We start from the raw sequence: 20,639 nt of genomic DNA, 5'->3' as shown, positions 1-20,639 counted from the left end.
ATATTTTAAGGGATATGTCATTGTGGTGTCCAGGTGTTAACATTTATAGATCTTACCCACACATGGAAAATGAAATATTTGGTTCAAATCAACATGTTCATATCATATCCATCAGTAGGTTTCCTTAACTCTTAGCTATTTGGAATCTAGTCCAATTGAGAAATTGTATATTTCCTTATACACTTTCTTTCCCTTTTTACCTAGTGGGGAGGGGTCTAGATAATAAAAATGCATACGATGCAAATCTGCCAATGTGTTTGCCTTTTTCTTTCTTTTTTTTTTATAAGATTTATGTTATTTATTTGAAAGGCAGAGTTACAGAGACAGAGAGAGGCAGATCTTCTATCCACTGGTTCACTCCCCAGATGGTCTCAACAGCCAAGGCTGGGCCAGGTCTAAACAAGAAACTTCACCCAGGTATCCCACATGGGTGCAGGGGCCCAAGCACTTGGGCCATCCTCCGTTGCTCTCCCAGGCACATTAGCAGGGAGCTGGATGGGAAGTGGAGCAGCCAGGACTTGAAATGGAGCCCATATGGGATGCTGGCAATGCAGGCAGTAGGGGTTTACCCCCTACAGCACAATATTGGCTCTACCTTTCTTTTTTCTCTGTATCAACAGCAAAAGGCTTCATTGGGAAAGAAGTTGAAAATTGGTAACAACATACCTTCATAAGTGCCTCTTCACTTATCTTCACTGTTATCAGTTCCTATGAGGAAGAATTATCAATGTGTGAGTCTTAAGTGGTAGCAATCCAACCCATACAGATCTTGCTATGGGCTCTAACCAAGAGCTTCCTCTCTCCCAAAAAGTACCACAAGTAAAACCAGTAAGCCAGGGATACTGCAGCAATGAATTTATTGGAAATGACCTAGACTTGACATTAACCTCATGAAGATGTAACAATGCATGAAGCACAACTGGTGTAGCACTTACAAAATCACAAATGAAAAAGGAAATTAATTTTCAAAACAAATATTGTATCCAAGTTACCTTAATCTCTGAACAACATAATGTAACTACTTATGTTGACTCTAAACATCCAGAATAAAGTTCAATTTAAACTGAACAGAAAGAAGTCCCTTCCCTTAACCTGAAGCTTCCTTGACTACCTACCACCTGTGTATCACACCCCAAAGGCAATTATTATCACCAGACATGAAGAAAATACAATAATCCTTCTAGGGAAAGCCCTTCCTACAATATGGAAAGGTTTAGGAAATCCAAGCAATAAATCAGTCAGAGGTTCCCAACTGAATGGAACACCTCGGATTAGCATTTTCTAGAAACTAACAGTTACATTACCTTTACTGATAAGACGTTCTTATCTTTTAAGACATGGCTTGGATTCAAGGGCACGCTGCTCTGTGATGAGGGAACTTTGCATTCATACTGGGTAACAGTGTAGATGGAGTTTCTCATCTGCTCTATCAAGGTTCTCAGAGTCCTTGACAGCTTTACTCTATTACCTTGTCATAAATTTCAGCTTCTATAGAATGAGCTCCCTTTTAAGAAAATTATCCCCAGGTAACCCCTCTGCAAAAAAAAAAAAGTAGTGCAAAAAGCACAGAGAGAGGATAGACACAGCTTGGGAAGACAAAACTGATGCATCAACTTTCAGAGGCGCTATCACAGAACCACCTCTGAGAAGGAGAAGCACACGTGTGCTTTGAAAATCATGCGGCTATGGCCGGCGCTGCGGCTCTCTAGGCTAATCCTCCGCCTGTGGCACCGGCACCTCAGGTTCTAGTCCTGGTTGGGGCGCCAGATTCTGTCCCGGGTGCTCCTCTTCCAGTCCAGCTCTCTGCTGTGGCCTGGGAAGGCAGTGGAGGATGGCCCAAGTGCTTGGGCCCTGCACCCACATGGGAGACCAGGAGGAGGCACCTGGCTCCTGGCTTTGGATCGGTGCAGCACGCCGGCTGTAGTGGCCATTTGGGGGGTGGACCAATGAAAAGGAATACCTTTCTGTCTCTCTCTCACTGTCTAACTCTGCCCGTCAAAAAAAAAAAAAAAAAAAAAAAAAAATCATGCGGCTGCCAAATACCCACCAAGGATGAATGCCTTTAGAGATGGGCTGAGGACACTGGGAGTCCAAATGCAGAACGGTAGCATACACTGGGCTGTACCATCTTCCTTTCCCCTTCCCACTGATTTCAACAGCTCGGTCCTAAACACTTCCATTCTCACAGATTGTCACATGAAATGGGAATATAATTAAGAGTTTGTGAGAGTCTACAAATTTTGCAACAACAACAAAAGGTATTTCCACACCATGCATCAGCTTTGGAAAATCAACTGCAATTGCTTTTGTTGATCCTGTATTTAAGGAAGAGAAAACCAAATGAAGAGCTCTCACCATTTGGTGGGGAATGGCAAATCCCTGTCACTGGGTGACTGTGGAAACCAGGTAAAGGGAAGTCAGTTCATGGCTGTAGGAGTCATTTAAATAAAAAAAAGTAGAAAGCTAATTCAGACAATTTAAGTACTAAATTATATTTTTGAGGCCTGATATTTTTAGTCTGAGTAACAATGTTGATCTAATTTGCTAGAAAATTAGCAACGATCTCCTTTACCCTACCCTGGGTAGACTCGATCACAACATCCCGCCTTCTTCCTACATAGTTCTAAAGTAAGATCTAACAGGACTTTGAATACACAGAGATGTGACATGTTAGTTGGCACAAAGCAGGCAGGGTGGAAAGGCTCCCCACCTTCCCCCAAAACCCACAGGAACACGACCAGCAAACAGTCATCCTCCTCGACAAGACAATGTCAGCAGATTTTAAGATAGATGCACAGAAAGTCAAATAAATGTTTCCACCTTTCCACCATTAAAGGAAACATGCTGTTCTTTGGAGAAAAAAATACATTCATTTTTTCAAGTATACTTCAATATACAAAGAGGATCGAGCTTTGTTTCACTATAAAGACAAAAAGAGTTCATCATGAGTCTGAGGGGGATTTCATTTTAACTTCCCTTTGGTGTGGATTCCATGAAATTGTGACTTAAAAAAAAAGGAAAGAAATGAAAGAGCTGCTCTAAATATACATCCACTCATTTGATCTGAAAGCGTGAACTCTTCATGTCCACTATATATATATATATGTATGTATGTATATGTATACAGTCAGCAACAAAGGAAACCCCAGTTTACAAATGTTCGATGGCTTAGGGTTGGCAAGCTCCGAGGAGAGCCAGATGCACCTGCTGCCTCGCGGCCCTGCCCCAGCAGGAGGTGGTTCCCTCAGCGGAGGTGTCCAGGGCGGGCTGGTATCATGCAGGCTCTTCCTCTGTGTGGTAGGTTAAGGAGCACTTTCTGCCGAGTCAGCGCGTCTGCAATTATGGCTTATTTCCTGTCTTGGCTTTGTTGTTGGGGTTGCAGTTGAGGTCTTTCAGCAGCACTTCACAGTTGGGTAGAGCATCTGCTGGCACGAGCCTCCGGATGTGCTCCACTGTCTTTTGATAAGCCATTTTCTCTTGTTCCAGAGTCCGGATTAAAGTCTTCATTTTGGTCTCCCTGGTCAAAAGATTTTCCAGGTTGGATTCCAAGGCCTGGATTTTAGCATGAGCCACCTGTTTGGGAAAATAAATAAATAATTAAATAAATAAGGAAGGAAGGAAGGAAGGAAGGAAGGAAGGAAGGAAGGAAGGAAGGAAGGAAAGAAGGAAGGAAAGGGAAGGGAAAGGGAAAGGGAAAGGGAAAGGGAAAGGGAAAGGGAAAGGGAAAGGGAAAGGAAAGAAAAGGAAAGAAAGGAAGGAAGAAAGGAAGGAAGAAAGAAAAGAAAGAAAAGAAAGAAAGAAAGAAAGAAAGTTTTTTTTATTAATTTTCCAAAATAAAAATTTGAAGAATTTGGTTCTTCATTATAGCAGCCACTGCTTGCACATATTAAGCTTAATAAAACATGATGTGAAGCAAATACTTTGTAAAACCTCCATGAAAATGGAGAGTTTTGTAGGTTTCTCAAAGATATAAGTATTCATACATGATTCATACATGATGTAAGTATTCATACATGATTCATCTCCTCTCAATGCAAAAACACAGGACAATATCACATCACTTCTCCACAGTGGTGGGGCTCCCCACTTTACCCACACTGGGTCTACACCCCACGGAATGAAGTCTGGCCTGGCTGTAGGAGACAGAGGCACTAAGAGTGGGCTTTTGCTGTCTGACTGGAAAAGCAGATTTCTCTAAACATACATTTGGGATTCCATCAATTTTTATGAGTGTCAGTGATGCCAAAGTAATTTGAGGATGACGGTTTGCACCCACACAGACACACAAAGTATAAAGTACTGCTTGAAGGCTAGTTTTACCATTAATTCTCATAGCACACCTCATTAATGATAGAGGTCCTACATGGGGAGAAAGTGCACAGTGACTCCTGTTGTTGATTTAACAATTTATACTTTTATTTATGGCATCAGTGATCACCCGAGGCTCTTGTCAGGAGCTGCCCAGGCTGTGGAAGCCTTTTCAGTCCACAAACTCTGTCAGTATCTAAATAGGGTCATAAGCGAAGTGGAAGTTCTCTCCTCCCTTCAGAGAAAAGTACCTCCTCCTTCTTTTTTTTTTTTTTTTTTTTTTTTTTTTTTTTTTGAACAGGCAGAGTGGACAGTGAGAGAGAGAGAGACAGAGAGAGAGAGAGAAAGGTCTTCCTTTGCCGTTGGTTCACTCTCCAATGGCCGCCGCAGCCAGCGCACTGCGGCCAGCGCACCGCGCTGATCTGAAGGCAGGAGCCAGGTGCTTCTCCTGGTCTCCCATGGGGTGCAGGGCCCAAGTACTTGGGCCATCCTCCACTGCACTCCCGGGCCACAACAGAGAGCTGGCCTGGAAGAGGGGCAACTGGGACAGAATCCAGCACCCCGACCGGGACTAGAACCCGGTGTGCTGGCGCCACTAGGCGGAGGATTAGCCTATTGAGCCACAGCACCAGCCCCTCCTTCTTTCCACTGGGATCTCACAGAGATCCTTCATGTTGGTCATTTTTTACCACAGTATCTTGGCTTTCCACTCCTGAAATGCTCTCATGGGCTTTTCAGCCAGATCCAAATGTCTTAAGGGCTGATTCTGAGGTCAAAGTGCTAATAGGGCATTTGTCAGGAAATGCTCAATTAATCATCAGTGAAATAACCAAGTAACAAAGGACAATATATCCATTCTTAATTTTTCTTATCAAAAATAAACCATCATTGTTATTATTCAAATAGAAAAAGGGATAGAATTTTCTATGAGCCATAGCTAATTAAGATAAAGTGAAGGAAGTCAGATGTTCCTATGATTGCGAAGCATCTACTTTAGATACCCCTCATTTCTAATCCATTTCTCGCTCACCTTGAGTTGCAAAAATACTGAATACTTAGAAGCAGAGTCTCAGGGTTTCCTAATGTGGAGGCAGGTGCAGTATTGGGAGAATGGGGGTGGGGGCAGAGTAAGAAGAAACCAAGGAGCCCTGAAACACTTAAGGGCCAGCTCAGAATTCACCTCTCTCTCTAAGGCTCACTTGCTGCTATGGTTTGGATATGGTCTAAGTGTGTTCACAAGGGTTCATGTGCTGGAAGTTTTGTTCTCAGTGTGGTGATGTGAGAGGTGGTGGGACCTTTAAGTGGTGGGGCCAGGTGGGAGGCCTTTGGTCACTGAGGGCATTGCCCTCAGATGGGATTAAGGTAGTTCTCATGTGAACCTGGTTAATTCTTGCAAGGGGGTTGTTATGAAAGAGTAAGACTTGCCCTTTCCCTGACTCTCTGGCTTCCTGCTGTCTCTATGTTATCTCTCTCTCTCACCATCTGCTGAGTAGTGCACTCAAGGAGGACGTTACAAGAGGTGGCACCAGAATAGCTGCACTTTTAGCCTCCAGAACTGTGAGCTAAATAAACCTCTTCTATTTATAAGTTACTTAGCTTAGGTGTTTCCTTATAGTAGCAGAAAGCAGACACCTGCTCACATCCCATCTCCTGACTGCTTTTAAGCCTTGCCCAGCAAGGCATGAGTATACACTGCACATCACACAAGTTGGAGATGTAGAATCATACTTTATAATAAACACTGTATTGCATTTGTTAGTATGTGTTTATAAATAAACATACATTGCTTCTGATTCCCAAGTAATTGTAAGCCCCTTGATGGTAGGGACTAGACTATATAGATAGATAGATAGATAGTTTTGTTTGTTTGTTTTTTGTTTGTTTGTTTTTTTACTTTTGACAGGCAGAGTGGACAGTGAGAGAGAGAGACAGAGAGAAAGGTCTTCCTTTGCCGTTGGTTCACCCTCCAATGGCCGCCGCGGCCGGCGCACCGCGCTGATCTGATGGCAGGAGCCAGGTACTTATCCTGGTCTCCCATGGGGTGCAGGGCCCAAGCACTTGGGCCATCCTCCACTGCACTCCCGGGCCACAGCAAAGAGCTGGCCTGGAAGAGGGGCAACTGGGACAGAATCCGGCACCCTGACCGGGACTAGAACCTGGTATGCCGGCGCTGCTAGGCGGAGGATTAGCCTATTGAGCCACAGCGCCGGCTAGACTATATTTTCATTCAGTTCTTCCAGAAATGTCTCCTTCTCATTCCATTTGTTTCACGCTAGACAATTCTCATCATTTTCAGTTAGATTTTTGCAAATGTCTTCTAGTAGGCCTCCCTACCTTCTGTCCCCACCCTAATCTGTTTCCAGATTGATGACTCAAAATCATGGCTCAAAAACTTTGCAAGATTTCACTGTCAACAGGATTTAAAGCCATGCTCTTCTGCATGACATGAGAAGTCACCTACAATTAATTCCTGCTTGGATCATATTTATCCTACCTTGCTCCAACATAAATCTCAAATTGGTGCCAAGCTAGCTATGCTCCTAGGTACATCTTCCTTACTGATGTCTCCCTCTGCCCATCCCAACTTAAAGACCTCCTCATTGTTTGCTTTTACCTACCCTAGAGAGTCTAGCTCATACCCTACTCCCCAACTTTACCACCAATTTCCCATATTCAATTCTTCTACCCTTGAACATAACCAAATATGTACAACACCCAATAGGTCTTTAACCAGATTTTGCTTTGAATGATCACTTAACTATTTTCTGAGTGTTCACTTTCTCTCCTCAAAACCCACTGGAGCATGTGGACAGGGTCTGACACCCAAGGGCTTCATCAGCAATGCCGCCATCCACACACACACCCCTATCATTGCTGGTCCAGCTCTGTGCAGGCAGGGGGCCCTGCTGCCCTTTGGTCAAATCTCTCCTGCCCGTACCTGCAGTTTTTCTAGGAGGTCCATGTTCTGTCTCTTCAGCTGGCTGTTGGCCCTCTCCAGCTTCTCCAGAGGCTCACTGTCCTCACAGGCATACGATTCCTGCAGCTCGTCCTGCAGCACGTGGTATTCCACCTCATAGGCGTGTAACTGCTTGGAAATGTCCATCTCAAACACCTGCCATGGAAACACCCCGGGTTAGTCCAGCCTCTGGTACCTCTGTGCATGATGCTGCACTTCATATTTACTTCCAAAGACTTACTATCATTGAGGAACTTTATTAAAGCGTATAAAAAGAAAAAGTGTCAATATAAGAACAACTTAAATATACATTAGAACAGATTCTTTCTTCACAACTGAAATATTCTCATAATGAAACCAAGTCACTGGAATAAATTTGTGTCAAGGGTACATTGCAACCAAGGCACTCACAATCTAGTTACCGTCTCCCAAAATGTAGCTATTGAGCTATTACTGTCTATGGTAGAGATAATCTTTGCTGATTAGTAAATAAAATTGCACATGGCTTTGCTAAAAAAAAAAAAAAAAAGACTAGCAGTCTTTCTAATTTATTTGTCATTGGTGCAGAAAGGTTTTAATTAACATTTTTATCCACTTGTTATTTCATGTAGGTGTCTTGGCAGTCATGTCTATATTCTACTCCACTGAGAATCATCAAAATCGCACACTCAAGCATTGGCAGAGCAGTAAGGTTTACGTAGGGCTACCACCACCCTCCCATGTCACCAGCAAATGGAAAGACAGCTCAATTAGAAACTGGAGGACAGGTACCCTTCTTAGGAAAAACTTGTTAAAAGTGAGGCTGCAGCTGCCCTCTGAGCAATGACACCTATGCTAATGTGAACAAAAAGAAATTACAAAAAATCTAACTCATTCAACTACTAGAGTGACATTCTAATACCAGAATTTTAATAAGGGGAGAGCTGGCATTTGGTACAATTGTTAAGACACTGCTTGTACTGCCTACATCTCATGTTGGGGTGCCTGAGTTTAAGTCCTGGCTCCATTCTCGACTCCCCCTTCATGCTAATGCACACCACAAGAGGCAACAGGTGAACTCTGTTACCCACAATGCAGATCTGCTTTGAATGCTGGGTTCCTGGCTTCAGCCTGGCCTAGCCTTGCCTATTGTGAGCATTTGGGAGAATGAAACAGCAGAAAAAATATCTTCCTCTGTCTCTCTCTTTCTGCCTTTCAAATTACATAAATAAATAGGTAATTTTAAAGAAATTTCCTTAATCTTTCCTTAACTGTGGTATGGACACAATGGGCTATTACACAACACTGAAAATGATGATATGGATCTACCTTTACTGGCCTGGAAAAATGTCCAACACTCTGCAAATATTTTCATTAAAATCAGGTTGACAATAGCATAAGCAATATGATTTCACCTATGTAAAACTGCCTAGATATGGATATATGTACAGAGACATGCAATAGGAAGGTTCAAAGATTATCATCTCTAGATGCTGAGATATGCAGTTACTTTTATGTTCTCCTTTGTATTTTTTTGTATTACATTTTTTCAAATGACAGAAATAAAGCTTGTTGAGCCCTCCTTTTTTTTTTTTTTTTTGGACAGGCAGAGTGGACAGCAAGAGAGAGAGACAGAGAAAAAGGTCTTCCTTTGCCATTGGTTCACACTCTCCAATGGCCGCTGCAGCTGGCGCACCGCACTGATCTGAAGCCAGGAGCCAGGTGCCTCTCCTGGTCTCCCATGCGGGAGCAAGGCCCAAGGACTTGGGCCATCCTCCACTGCCTTCCCGGGCCACAACAGAGAGCTGGCCTGGAAGAGGAGTGACCAGGACAGAATCCGGCGCCCCGACTGGGACTAGAACCCGGTGTGCCGGCACCACTAGGTGGAGGATTAGCCTATTGAGCCGCGGCACTGGCCAAGCCCTCCTTAAATATTACAATTTTCTCATAGTTAATCAACTCTAATTCTTATGAGATTCTAATACCAAATCCAAATCTCTCTGCCTATAAGTTTTACCCAATAATCCCGATAATAACCTGTAACTACTCATGAATTTTAGAGAAGTGCTAGTATGTATTTTCAAATCTGTAAAAGCACGATCTCTCACCACTTCTCAATCAAAACATATTTCTGAAGAATTCATAAATGAACAAGTAAACATTTGAGAAAAAATTGTTTTTTTTAGCTTATGGAGCACTGGAACAATCTGCTTGTGATTTAAATTCTATGTCATAGGAGGAATTTTTTATGTGACTGTAAGAGTTCCTAGGATAGTATGAATTAGAGTGTACAAATACCTTAACTAACTGGTTCTACTAACTCATAAAAATAATATGAAAATATAACGGGATCATACTGTTATTTCCATTTTGTAGGAGAGGAAGTTGAGACTCAACAAGGTTGTAACCTGCCCACAATCACACAGTAGTGTGGTGGCAGTAGTAGGTGGCAGGCACCCAAACAAGACTTCAAACTCCTTTTCTCTTCTCTCAGTTCTGTCTCCCTTTGGCTATTCCAAGAGCCTCCAGGAAAGTGGGAAACTTTACCAATGCTCATAAAGCATGGCCGTTGTATCTACAAATCAGGTCTTAAGTGTGTTCATTTCTTCTGAACATCATCAAATACAGCTACTACTCACCTAGTGCCTGTGATGAGCCAGGGACTGGTTAGATGGTGTGCAGATTATTTTCCATTGCTAACCACATCTATTCTCTGCCCTCATCCACCCTTCTGCACCCTGGGAGGCAGTCCCCTTTGAGCTGCATGCCCCCCACACTCCCTTTCTGCCTGGCTCTGCCGGGTTTGGCCAACAGGAGGCGCCAGCAGATCGGAAGGGTGCAGGAGAGTCATTTGTTCCCTTTCCTTTCCCTGCTAAGCTCCCTAAGAACACAACTGCCAGAGGCCGCTCATCTGTAGTTCTGGCTCTCCTCCCGCCTGGTAAGCCTATTGTATCTCTCACTTCCCCAGCAGCACCAGGGATAGCCAGCAGTTCATAAACATCTGGACGTCCATATTGAGTGTCCACCTCTCTGTAAATGGCTCCTGCAATGGAAACATTCGAGAGAGCTCGGCTTCCTGCAGAGACTCAGCTCACCATTTCCCCATTTTGGAGCTGAGAAAATGAGGTGATGTGTGCACGCAAAATGATTAATAAAAGAAGAGGCAAACTCAGTACTTTCTCACTGCAAAGCCTGTGCTCTGGCCTCCTGACCTCCTTGTACAGTTCACAACAGAATTAACAATATCACAAAAGTAAGTGGACCTCATTGTATCCTCAGGTCTTCCTGACTCCATTAGGGAAGGATTCCTGAAAGCCTCATCATGTGGCACTCAACCACATTTTCTGTGCGCAACCAAGTCGACAACATCAGAGTATACAAATTTCACAACAAGTCTCATTTCTAAGTAAAATGTACCTGATCAAAGTACAAAAAAAATGCCTGTCAAGCATTAATAACATTTTATGCTAAAGCTTTCAATGTACAAGCATTATAGAAGCCACTATATATAAAATTTTACTCTTAGCATTGAGACCATACCTGGGTAATAATTTTTTCCATCTCAGAGGTATTCATATCAGGGAGAGTGTTTTTAAGGAACTCAACAATATTCTCAAAGTTTTCACATTCCATTATAAGTGACTCCTGGCTGCTTAGCAGACTGAGTGCAACTTTAAATATAACTTCAGTCCCCTGAAGAAAAATTATATCTAAAAGAAAAAATAAAATGTTCATGATCAAAATTATGGATTCATGATAAAATGCATGTTCTTTGTGCTAAAGCTTGTTGTTTTTTAATTATTGCAGGATCACAGAATATTTGCAAAAGGAAAATTGATCAAATCCACTCAGCTTTTTAAAAAAACCTTTATGACTGAAACAAAAACAGGTATTTGAATTTCCTCTTACCTATTAAGAACCTCAGATACAATCAGGGAAACAAAGGAAAATTTATATATTTGTTTATCTGTAGATTACTTATGACCTTTCATGGTGAATTTAATGGAGTCCAGGTAAACTTCAAAGACACTTATTCTGCTAATATTTAGCTTTTCTTCCCAACAGGAACACAAAACAAATCAACATAACCAATTTGAACCATTCAAACTCTCACTACCATAATAAATAAAAAAGTCACTAAATCAGTTAATATGCAACTAAATGTATATGAGAGTAGGACACTTTAAAAAAAGACTCTAAAAGATAAGTCAAATAACAAATATACATAAAATCAAATAACAAATATATATAAATATATATATATATATATATATATAAACCTAAACCCTGAACTCTGCTTTCTCACAAATGGAAGCATGCAATAGTTTTGAAAAGTATCAAAATCTGTGTATTAAAGTTTCTCTTAGTCAATAATATACAGCAGAGCTGTCTTGAAATAGAGGAAATTGTAAGAGAATTGTTTCTGGGGCTAGCTCTGTAGTATAGTGGGTAAATGTGCCACCTGTAATGCCCAGCACCCCATATGGATGCTGGTTCAAGTTCCAGCTGCTCCACTTCCAATCAAGCTCCCTGAACTCTGACTTTCAAAGAAATAAATACATAAATCTTGAAAAAAAAAAAAGAGATAAAAAGAATTGTTTCCAACATGGTAGTTCTTCTGAATCAGGCATTTTCATCTTCCTAGCTGTATTTATTATTCTTTTATAAAATGTATTTTTATTTATTTGAAAGGCAGAATTAGAGAGGAAGAGAGAGACAGAGACAAAGACAAAGAGAGAGTTCATTCTCCAAATGGTCTCAATGGCCAGGGCTAGACCAGGCCTAAATCAAGAGCCTAGAACTCCATCTGAGTCTCCCAAGTGGGTGGTAGGGGTCCAAGTACTTGGGCTATCTTCTGCCACTTTGCTGGGCTCATTAGCAGGAAGTCGGACAGGAAGTGGAGCAGCCAGGACTCAGATGGGATGCTGGTGGCATAGGAGGTGGCTTAATCTGCTGCACTGCCACATCAGCCACACAGCATCTGTTATTTACTATATTCAAACAAAAGCTGTCGCTCCCCCTCTTCGCGGAGGAACGACACTAAACCCTGCGCTGTTCTTTTGTCTGCTCGGCCCTCCCCGGGTTTGCTGCTGGTTCTTCCCGGGTTGGCTACCGTCCCTCCACCTCCGTGGAGGGGCGGGCCCCCTGCCACTTTCCCCACTTCCACGGGGGAGCGGCACACCGCCGGCCGGCTCTCTCGGGGGCTGCACAGGTGTTCCTCTTAGATGTTCCTGGTGCATGTAGTCTCTCTCCTCCTTTATAGTCCTCTTCCACCAATCCCAACTCTGCTACCCACACGCCGAGTACACTGCTCTCCTCCAATCAGGAGCAGGTCCTACAGTTTATTGGTTGAACTGGAGGCAGCTGTGTAGAAGCTGTTTCCTCCTCTCCCAGCGCCATATTGTGGGAGAGCAGATGCATAGAATAAGTCTTAATTCCAGTAACTTAGTCTAGTCTGAGTTGCTCCCAGTTGCTCCCCACAAAAGCATTGAGTAGCTACTACAGAGTGGACAGCATCGTTTATATTCTCATGGGAAAAACACAGTACTAGGAACATTCATCTCATAAACTCTGATATCAAGTTTCCAAGGGCAAGCCAGAGAAATGCCCCTGAGGCATCATTGGGATATATATACACATACATACATACATATGGGTCTTATAGAAGACCCAGTAAGAGGAACCTACAATGCAGGGAAAATGTCACTGGGGAAAGGCAATTGTGTGTATTCACCAAACAAGGGAAATCTGGTGAACATGTGATTCAGGGCATCTTGATTTTACCTTCACTGCACTTTGTCTACAGACTGTATTCCTGCTAATGCAGTGTCTATTACAGAAAACTTCCTCTTTCCTACATGGAATCTAAATCACAGGCAGATTATTCTGTAAATATTTATAAGCAGTTTTATTTGTTAAAATGCTCTGTAAGATGAAAAGTTTTTATTTATACATTTACTTTGTTTATTAATTCTTCCACAATATCTTTTTGACTGCTAAGCAGTTAGAGATTGTTTCTAGAGTTTTGAAGCCAAATATCATTGCTCCTCTAAAATTAATGATAGAATTGCTTGGCTCTGCAGATTCCTATGAGGATCAATGGGTGGGATTTTGCTCTCAATAGGAAAGCATGGTAAACTGGAGTGTAAACACATAATATACACATCTTCAAAATTGGTTTCTCCAAACAGCATTTTTCCTTACTATTTGTACCACTCCCTGCTATTTTCATCGTATTCCTATTATATTCCAATTTTTCAAACAGTGGTAATGACCTATAATTGGGCCAATACTCACAATTAGACAGAAAGCTCCAGTTTATCAAAAGCACAGCTGACCAGGGCTACCAGAGAGATACACAGAACAGAGAAAATGTGGCAACCCTTTCTGAGGTTACAGAGGCCATAAGCAACATTCTTAGAACAAATTACTTTTTTTTGCTTTTAAAATAACAGACAAACCTAACCTAGAACTTATGAACAGATAAACAGGCCCCCAGATGGAGCTAAAAACCATGTCACATGCTCCTTTTATTCCCAGTGTCCAATACTATGATTGGAACAAGACAAGTGTCCCAAAACCTGCTCTGGATTCTATCGCCCATAGTTAGTATGCTTCCCCTAGTCACTCAGTCTTACAGATTGGCTACATCATAGTAGTGGAATGAGGGAAGAGTTATTCAAGCAACAAAACAGGAATTATAGCTACCCTGTTAACAACAAACACTTAAATTAAGGCATGCCATAAGAAGTAACAGTGACATTAGTACTTCCATTGCCCTAGTCAGATAATATGTTTGTCTATGTTTTGAATCCAGGTTGAAGAAGACAATAGGAAAAAAAACCAACCAACTAAAACCTAGAGGTAGGAAAGATGTATATAAAAATTTGGAAAACTAAACAAATTATGTTTTTTTTTTTTTTTGACAGGTAGAGTTAGAAGGTGAGAGAGAGAGAGAGAGACAGAGAGAAAGGTCTTCCTTTTTCCGTTGGTTCACCCCGCAAGTGGCTGCTACGGTTGGCGCATTGCAGCTGGCACACTGTGCTGATCTGAAGCCAGGAGCCAGGTGCTTCCTCCTGGTCTCCCATGCAGGTGCAGGGCCCAAGGACCTGGGCCATCCTCCACTGCACTCCCGGACCACAGCAGAGAGCTGGACTGGAAGAGGAGCAACCGGGACAGAATCCAGTGCCCCAACCGGGACTAGAACCCAGGGTGCCGGCGCCGCAGGCGAAGGATTAGCCAAGTGAGCCACAGCGCAAGCCCAAATTATGTTCTTATTTGAGATTCTCTTTAAAAAGTATACTATGATCTTTAGGCATAAATAAAAATCAATGTTCCATTACAGCTTGTTCAAATACAGAAGACCAATTACTCTCTGCATTTCATTTCTATTTTACTTAAGACCAACAGTATTTCAAATTACTACTGGAATAGCACCAGGGATATTTATTAAATTCCACTAGCAATTTGCTCTTCTATGTAACATATGAAAAAATAATGGGGTACCCTATGGCCAGACGTATATTCCTTGGAATAAACAGCTCAGTTCTATTTGATCATAGGCATCTCTTACCAAAGACTCTGGCTACAAATCCTAAAGGAAACTGAGAGGCAAACAGTGTGAGGAACCAGGGTGCAGCATAGAGACTGGGGCTGATCTCGTTCTCTTCCAGATGATTGTAGAGATCTCTGTGATAGTCATGAAGGAGCCTGGACAGCTGGTACATTTGAATCTGAAGTTAATTTGGAGAAGAAAAATAAGATATTACCCATTTATCTGAGTATGCATAAAATACACTAATGAGTTGTATTACTCTCACATTTAATAACATTTCACAACATTCAGTTAACAAAATCAATATTGATTATTATTTTAAAGCTGACATTAACATTCAAGTTCACTTAACTGAAGTGATAGAGCAAGTCACTGAAAGACCATCTAAGATGACTGAGTTCTTCTATCACATGTATATGGGTGTGTCATGCATACATGGACATGGTCTTTTTTCTCTTGTAGGAAAGCATGGCTTTGAAATCTAATCAGAACTGCCCTGACTTACAACTTCCATAGAAGGTCCCTTCTAATCTCAGATCAATGCTGGAGAGTATCTCCTTACCAAAGAATCTACTATGTCTGGTGCAGAAGCAAAGCCTGTCTCCTTCTACTGGGTCCAGCATTGGTTTACAGCCAAGTTTTGGCTTTGACCCACAGACAAAGTGCACTGCTCTAAGAGAATGGAGGCCAAGAATGCAATGGGGCCAGAAGCCAGAGACGTCACTTCTGGTTTCCAATTTATTCCAGCAGTATATATTTTTTAAAAATTGTATTTATTATTTATTTGAGAGGTAGAGTTACAGACAGTGGGAAGGAGAGAGAGAGAGAAAGGACTTTCATCTGCTGCTTCACTCCCCAAATGGCCACAACAGCTGGAGCTGAGCCAATCTGAAACCAGGAGCCAGGAGCTTCTTCCGGGTCTCCCTTGCAGGTGCAGGGTCCCAAGGACTTGGGCCATCATCTACTTCTTTCCCAGGCCATAGCAGAGAGCTGGATCGGAAGACTAGCAGCTGGGACGAGGACTGGCGCCTATACAGAATGCCAGCGCTGCAGGTGGAGGATCAGTCTACTGTGCCACAGCGCCGGCCCCCTTCAGCAGTATATTTATGATGAAGGGGAATAAAGTAAAGCAGGCAGTCAATTCTGAATGTTTCACGAATTAAAAGAAATCATTCTGTTTGGCTACTGAGTTGATTATTGGCATTACTTTATATTATAAAAACCTCATGCAAATACTTTTAAACTCTTATGTCTGTGACAGCAAAGGTGAAACAGTAATAAATAATAAAGTGATTTGAGAACTGTGCTTTAATTTAAAATGAATACGCTTAACAGTTAACAGATGACTGCTGGTGACCTGATCAGTGTTATCAGCTTAATGCTGTGCTATCAAATGAATAGCATTTTTTTTAAACCTAGTGTAACCACTTTCATTAGAAGTCTAGGTAAAATATCACCCTTAAATAGTTAGTTCTATGAAAGTACATTAAAATAATTCATTATATCATGAGTTCAACAGTTGCTTCCAAAGCCCAGAATTGAAATCAAGCAAATCCTTTGGGAAAAAAAATCATAAAGTATATAAAATTACAAATACAGCCAACTCTTTGATCCTCATCTGCAATCCATATCTTTGGAACCTAAGCTTCCATACAAACTGTAAAAGAAAAGAATTAAAAAGCCACAGAAGTCATAGCTATAAAAAGAAGTTTAACTGGAGTCATACATATAGGTTTTTTTATGGGATTATTATCTCAATAAGTCACGTGAAAAAAAAATCATGCATTTCTCTTGGGCCTTCCACACTTCGGAAATAACATAACAGGCATCACTGAAGAATTTGTATTTTGGTAAGCATAAAAGTTAAAGAAGTCAAATGAGCAGAATAAAAAAATGTGTCATCAAAAGCATTCTGTTCCTTCTATATTAACATTGTAATGGTGACAAAGAATCAATATAGTGATGTTTTATAAAAGGACCTTACATTTCTTCCCCTACAGACACACACACATTCTAAACTAGGGGTTGGCAATGTGTATTTGGGCAAATAAAAATGCAATTCAGAATTCCTTCACAGAAAGTTCTAATAACAAAATCCTACTTGTTAGGAACAATTATTTCCTCATGTGCCTTCCAGGTAACATGGCAAACACTCAGACGGAAGAGGCAGAACCGGAGGTTGACAAATGCAAACAGAGAAGAGAAGGGTGAGAGAGAGAAGACAGAAAAGTGGAAACAGAGACTTTGGAGAAAAACAGAGAATGCTTTCAGAATACAGAAAACAATGGACACTATGAGATAGATGTTTAAAGGTCAAAGAAACCTGAACCCCCTCATTTCACAGATCAGATAACCAAAGTCAAGAGCCAGGAGTGGCCAAGTTCACCAACAATGAAGCAAGAAGTCAGAAATCCTGGGGCTGGCGCTGTGGAATAGAGGGTAAAGCCGCCACCTGCAGTGCCAGCATCCCATATGGCTGTGGGTTCAAGTCCCAGCTGCTCCACTTCCAATCAAACTCTCTGCTATGGCCTGGGAAAGCAGTAGAAGATGACCCAAGCCCTTGGGCCCCTGCACCCATGTTAGAGACCTGGAGCAAGCTCTTGGCTCCTGGCTGCGGATCGGTGCAGCTCCGGCCGTTACGGCCAATTGGGGAGTGAACCAGCAGATGGAATACCTCTCCCTCTCTCCCTCCCTCTCTCTCTCTTTCTCTCTCTCTCTCTCTGACTCTCCTTCTCTCTGTGTGTAAGTCTGACCTTCAAATAAATAAAATAAACCTTATAAGAAAAAAGAAATCAGAAATCCTACCAAGTAGTCCAAGCAGGCTGCAATAGGCATTTGTGGATATTTTTAAAAGTCTTACTGATCAAATAAGAAACACTAACTTCCTGCTCTGGAAAGTGAACAAGTGTTATATCTCATTGTATAGTACACAAAAGTCTACTCTGAAGGATAAGGCTCCCAATAATGTGGCCTACAAGAATATTGCCATCAGGGATTTTTAAATACCTGCACTTTCAAAATTACAAACAGAAAATATTCCTAGGTAATTGCAGACCACACTAAGGTAACACATCCAGTTTACATGAATTTTTATAAAGTCAGATTGATGAGGAACTTTTAAATGAAAACAATTCATTGCATTTTTTAAAGTGATAGCTGTATCTTTCTCTCTATGGGCTAAAATCAAACATACAACTCAGATACTTTCACTTCTTTGAAATTCTAATGGTAGTTACTGAACTGTTCATTCTGAAAATATCAGAGCTATTTGATTCCTTACAAAGGGACCAGTGCTTTCTCACCAAAGGACAGACAGCAAGAGAGAATACCCATAACCAGCTCTATGCCACATGCCAGCTTAAAGAAGATACACTCATTCTATCACCAGAAGATTATGGGTTACTTCTCTAGAGGGGGTAATGTTTGCTAGCAAGGTAGACAGTAGACTGTGTGTGTAAGATGGGATGAAGAAAATGGGAATTTTGGTGTAGTTGAATGAGAAAAAAATGTAGAAGCCAGCCTTGAGAGCAGACCAGCATGTGCACATCAGAAGTTTTGTTCTTGTTCAATAACCTTGTTTGTTGAGTTCCAGCCCTCTCCCTGGGACAGCTCAGAGAAACCTTCCCTGCCTAGCACTGATGAAGTTCTGGGAGGAATTTCAGGAATTCCACGCCCAGGAAGTCCCTCTACCCAGCAATATTCCCGCAAGGGGCCCATACCCACATCCACACAAACTCCAGTCTGAATGTAAATTGATTGCTCAGCTGTTTCCTAAGATGCCCGCCAGGTAGAGCAGGTGTGTTTCTCTTCATTAAACTTTCCGATTTTCTTACCACTAAAAACATACAAAGGTACCAGTGCTTTCTATACACTATAAAAGATGTAAGTGCACTGTTTAGAAATCATGTAAAAAAAAATAAAATATTCCATAGTCATTATTTGACTTGTTAAACAGATCTCCGAGCAGTTATCAAGTAGACATCAAATCACTATAAAGACACATCCTGGTGAACAACTCCATAAAATCTCCTAAGTAGACAAATGTTCAGCCATACTAAAACAGTCAACTAAAACCACGTGCCCACATTCCGAGACAAAGGGTCCAAATTCCCTTCTCTCTCAACTGTCATTTAGAGGAGTTCTAGAACAGCCTTGGTGCTGCTCAGGTAGAACCTCTGCCTTACCTGCAGCGACATCATGTCGGGTCTGTACTGCTTGCGGAAGCCAAGGTCGTACATGAGGAACTTGAGCATTTCAAAGGCTTGCTCCTCACTCATGTGCAGAAGCAGGACTCCAGCCACGAAGCTGATCCCCTGGCAGTAGCCCACTTCCTTGTCCAGCAAAGAATAGGCTTTCAGGAGGTTGAAGAGTGACAGCTGCCCTGCCCCGAGCTGTACTGAAAAGTAAGGGTGAGTAGGAAACGTCCTACCTACAGAGGAGAAGAAGAACACCTTTGAGATGATTTTTAGATGCTTTGGAGGCCAGAGTGAGATCAGTGACCTGCAGCAATGAATGAACACATTCTTTCCCAAACCAGCAAGGGCTACTGACTGTCCCTCCTGCAGGTCCCTAGCCCTAGCTGCCAGAACCCATTTCCACACACTCCAAGGTGAAGGGTCTTCAAAAAGTACATGAAACGTGTTACCAAGAAAAAACTATTCATGAGTTTCAAAATGCTTTTGCCCCTAAATACATTTATCTTTTTATTCCATCTCACCATGGTTTTTTTAAATTTTATATTAGGTATACAAACTTTATGCATTTTATACATCAAATTTAGGAACCTGGTGATTCTTGCCACCCTACTCTCCCTCCCGCCTACATCCTCCACCCTTCTTCCTTTCTCTCCTATTCCCACTCTTGATTTTTACAAAAATCTATTTTCAGTTTCCTTTATACTCATAAGATTAACTCTACAATATGTAAAGAGTACAACAAATTGTATGAGGGGAAAAAAACCACTATTCCTCAATAGCAGAGACAAGGGCTATAAACAATCAATGAATCTCAAAATGTCAATTTCCCCACAATTTTTTGAAGTGCCCTCATATGCTATGGGACTAAACATTTCATGCTGGCCAGCACTTCTTCCTAGCCAAAACTAAAACAAACAAACCAAATACAAGAACTCCCAAACTAGTGGCATGTCCATGAGAGACAGCAGGAGACTATGACTCAAGGCAAATTCTAAATTCATGTAAAGTGCAGTTTCTAGCTAAAACCAGAATTCCATAATTATTTAAAAAGAAATCTCAGTAGCCCATAAACAGATTCATTCCTGCTGTTATTATGACACTGGAAGAACCTTTTTAAAAACTCATGTAGCTAGCTACTTTAAAGGCAGAGCAGGGATCAGCCCTGTGGCACAGCAGGTTAAGCCACTACCTGCAGTGCTGGCATCCCATATGGGTACCAGTTCAAGTCCTGGCTGCTCCGCTTCCTAAGTTGCTCCTTGTTAATGCACCTGGGAAAGCAGTGGGGGATGGTGCCAGTCCCTGGGTACCTGCATGCACATGAGAGACACAGAAGAAGCTCCTGGTTCCATCCCGGCTGTTGGGGCCATATGGGAAGTGAACTAGTGAATGGAAGACCTCTCTCTCTCTCTCCTTCTATCTCTCTTTGTAACTCTGCCTTTCAAATAAATAAATAAATAAAATCTTAAAAAATAAAACCGGCAGAGCAACAGAGACAAAGAAACACAGAGAGATTCTATCTGCAGCAGCCAAGGCGGGGCTAGGCCAAACCCAGAAGCTTGGTATCCCATCCGGATGTCCCACATGGGTGGCAAGGACCCAAGTGCTTGAGTCCTTACCAGCTGCTTTCCAGGATGCCCCTTAGCAA

At 41.9% G+C, this 20,639-nt stretch overlaps 1 protein-coding gene across 8 annotated transcripts in view; it reads right to left on the bottom strand.

Annotated features, from left to right (window-relative positions):
* Positions 1–840: 840 nt before the first annotated feature.
* Positions 841–20,639, bottom strand: part of TBC1D4 (TBC1 domain family member 4) — a 220,050-nt gene continuing 200,251 nt past the window's right edge. For all 8 annotated transcript variants that reach the window (XM_070048715.1, XM_051850604.2, XM_051850605.2 and 5 more), the window contains 5 exons: positions 18,983–19,227; positions 14,817–14,976; positions 10,784–10,953; positions 7,247–7,420; positions 841–3,573 (listed from right to left, as the gene is read on the bottom strand). In XM_070048715.1, coding sequence (XP_069904816.1) covers positions 3,340–3,573; positions 7,247–7,420; positions 10,784–10,953; positions 14,817–14,976; positions 18,983–19,227 — 983 coding nt within the window. In that variant the 3' untranslated portion in view covers positions 841–3,339. The remainder of the gene's footprint in view (positions 3,574–7,246; positions 7,421–10,783; positions 10,954–14,816; positions 14,977–18,982; positions 19,228–20,639) is intronic.

The sequence above is a fragment of the Oryctolagus cuniculus genome, chromosome 9 (assembly GCF_964237555.1).
Source record: "Oryctolagus cuniculus chromosome 9, mOryCun1.1, whole genome shotgun sequence".
Lineage (NCBI taxonomy): Eukaryota > Metazoa > Chordata > Mammalia > Lagomorpha > Leporidae > Oryctolagus > Oryctolagus cuniculus.
This window is presented reverse-complemented; position numbering and strand designations above follow the sequence as displayed.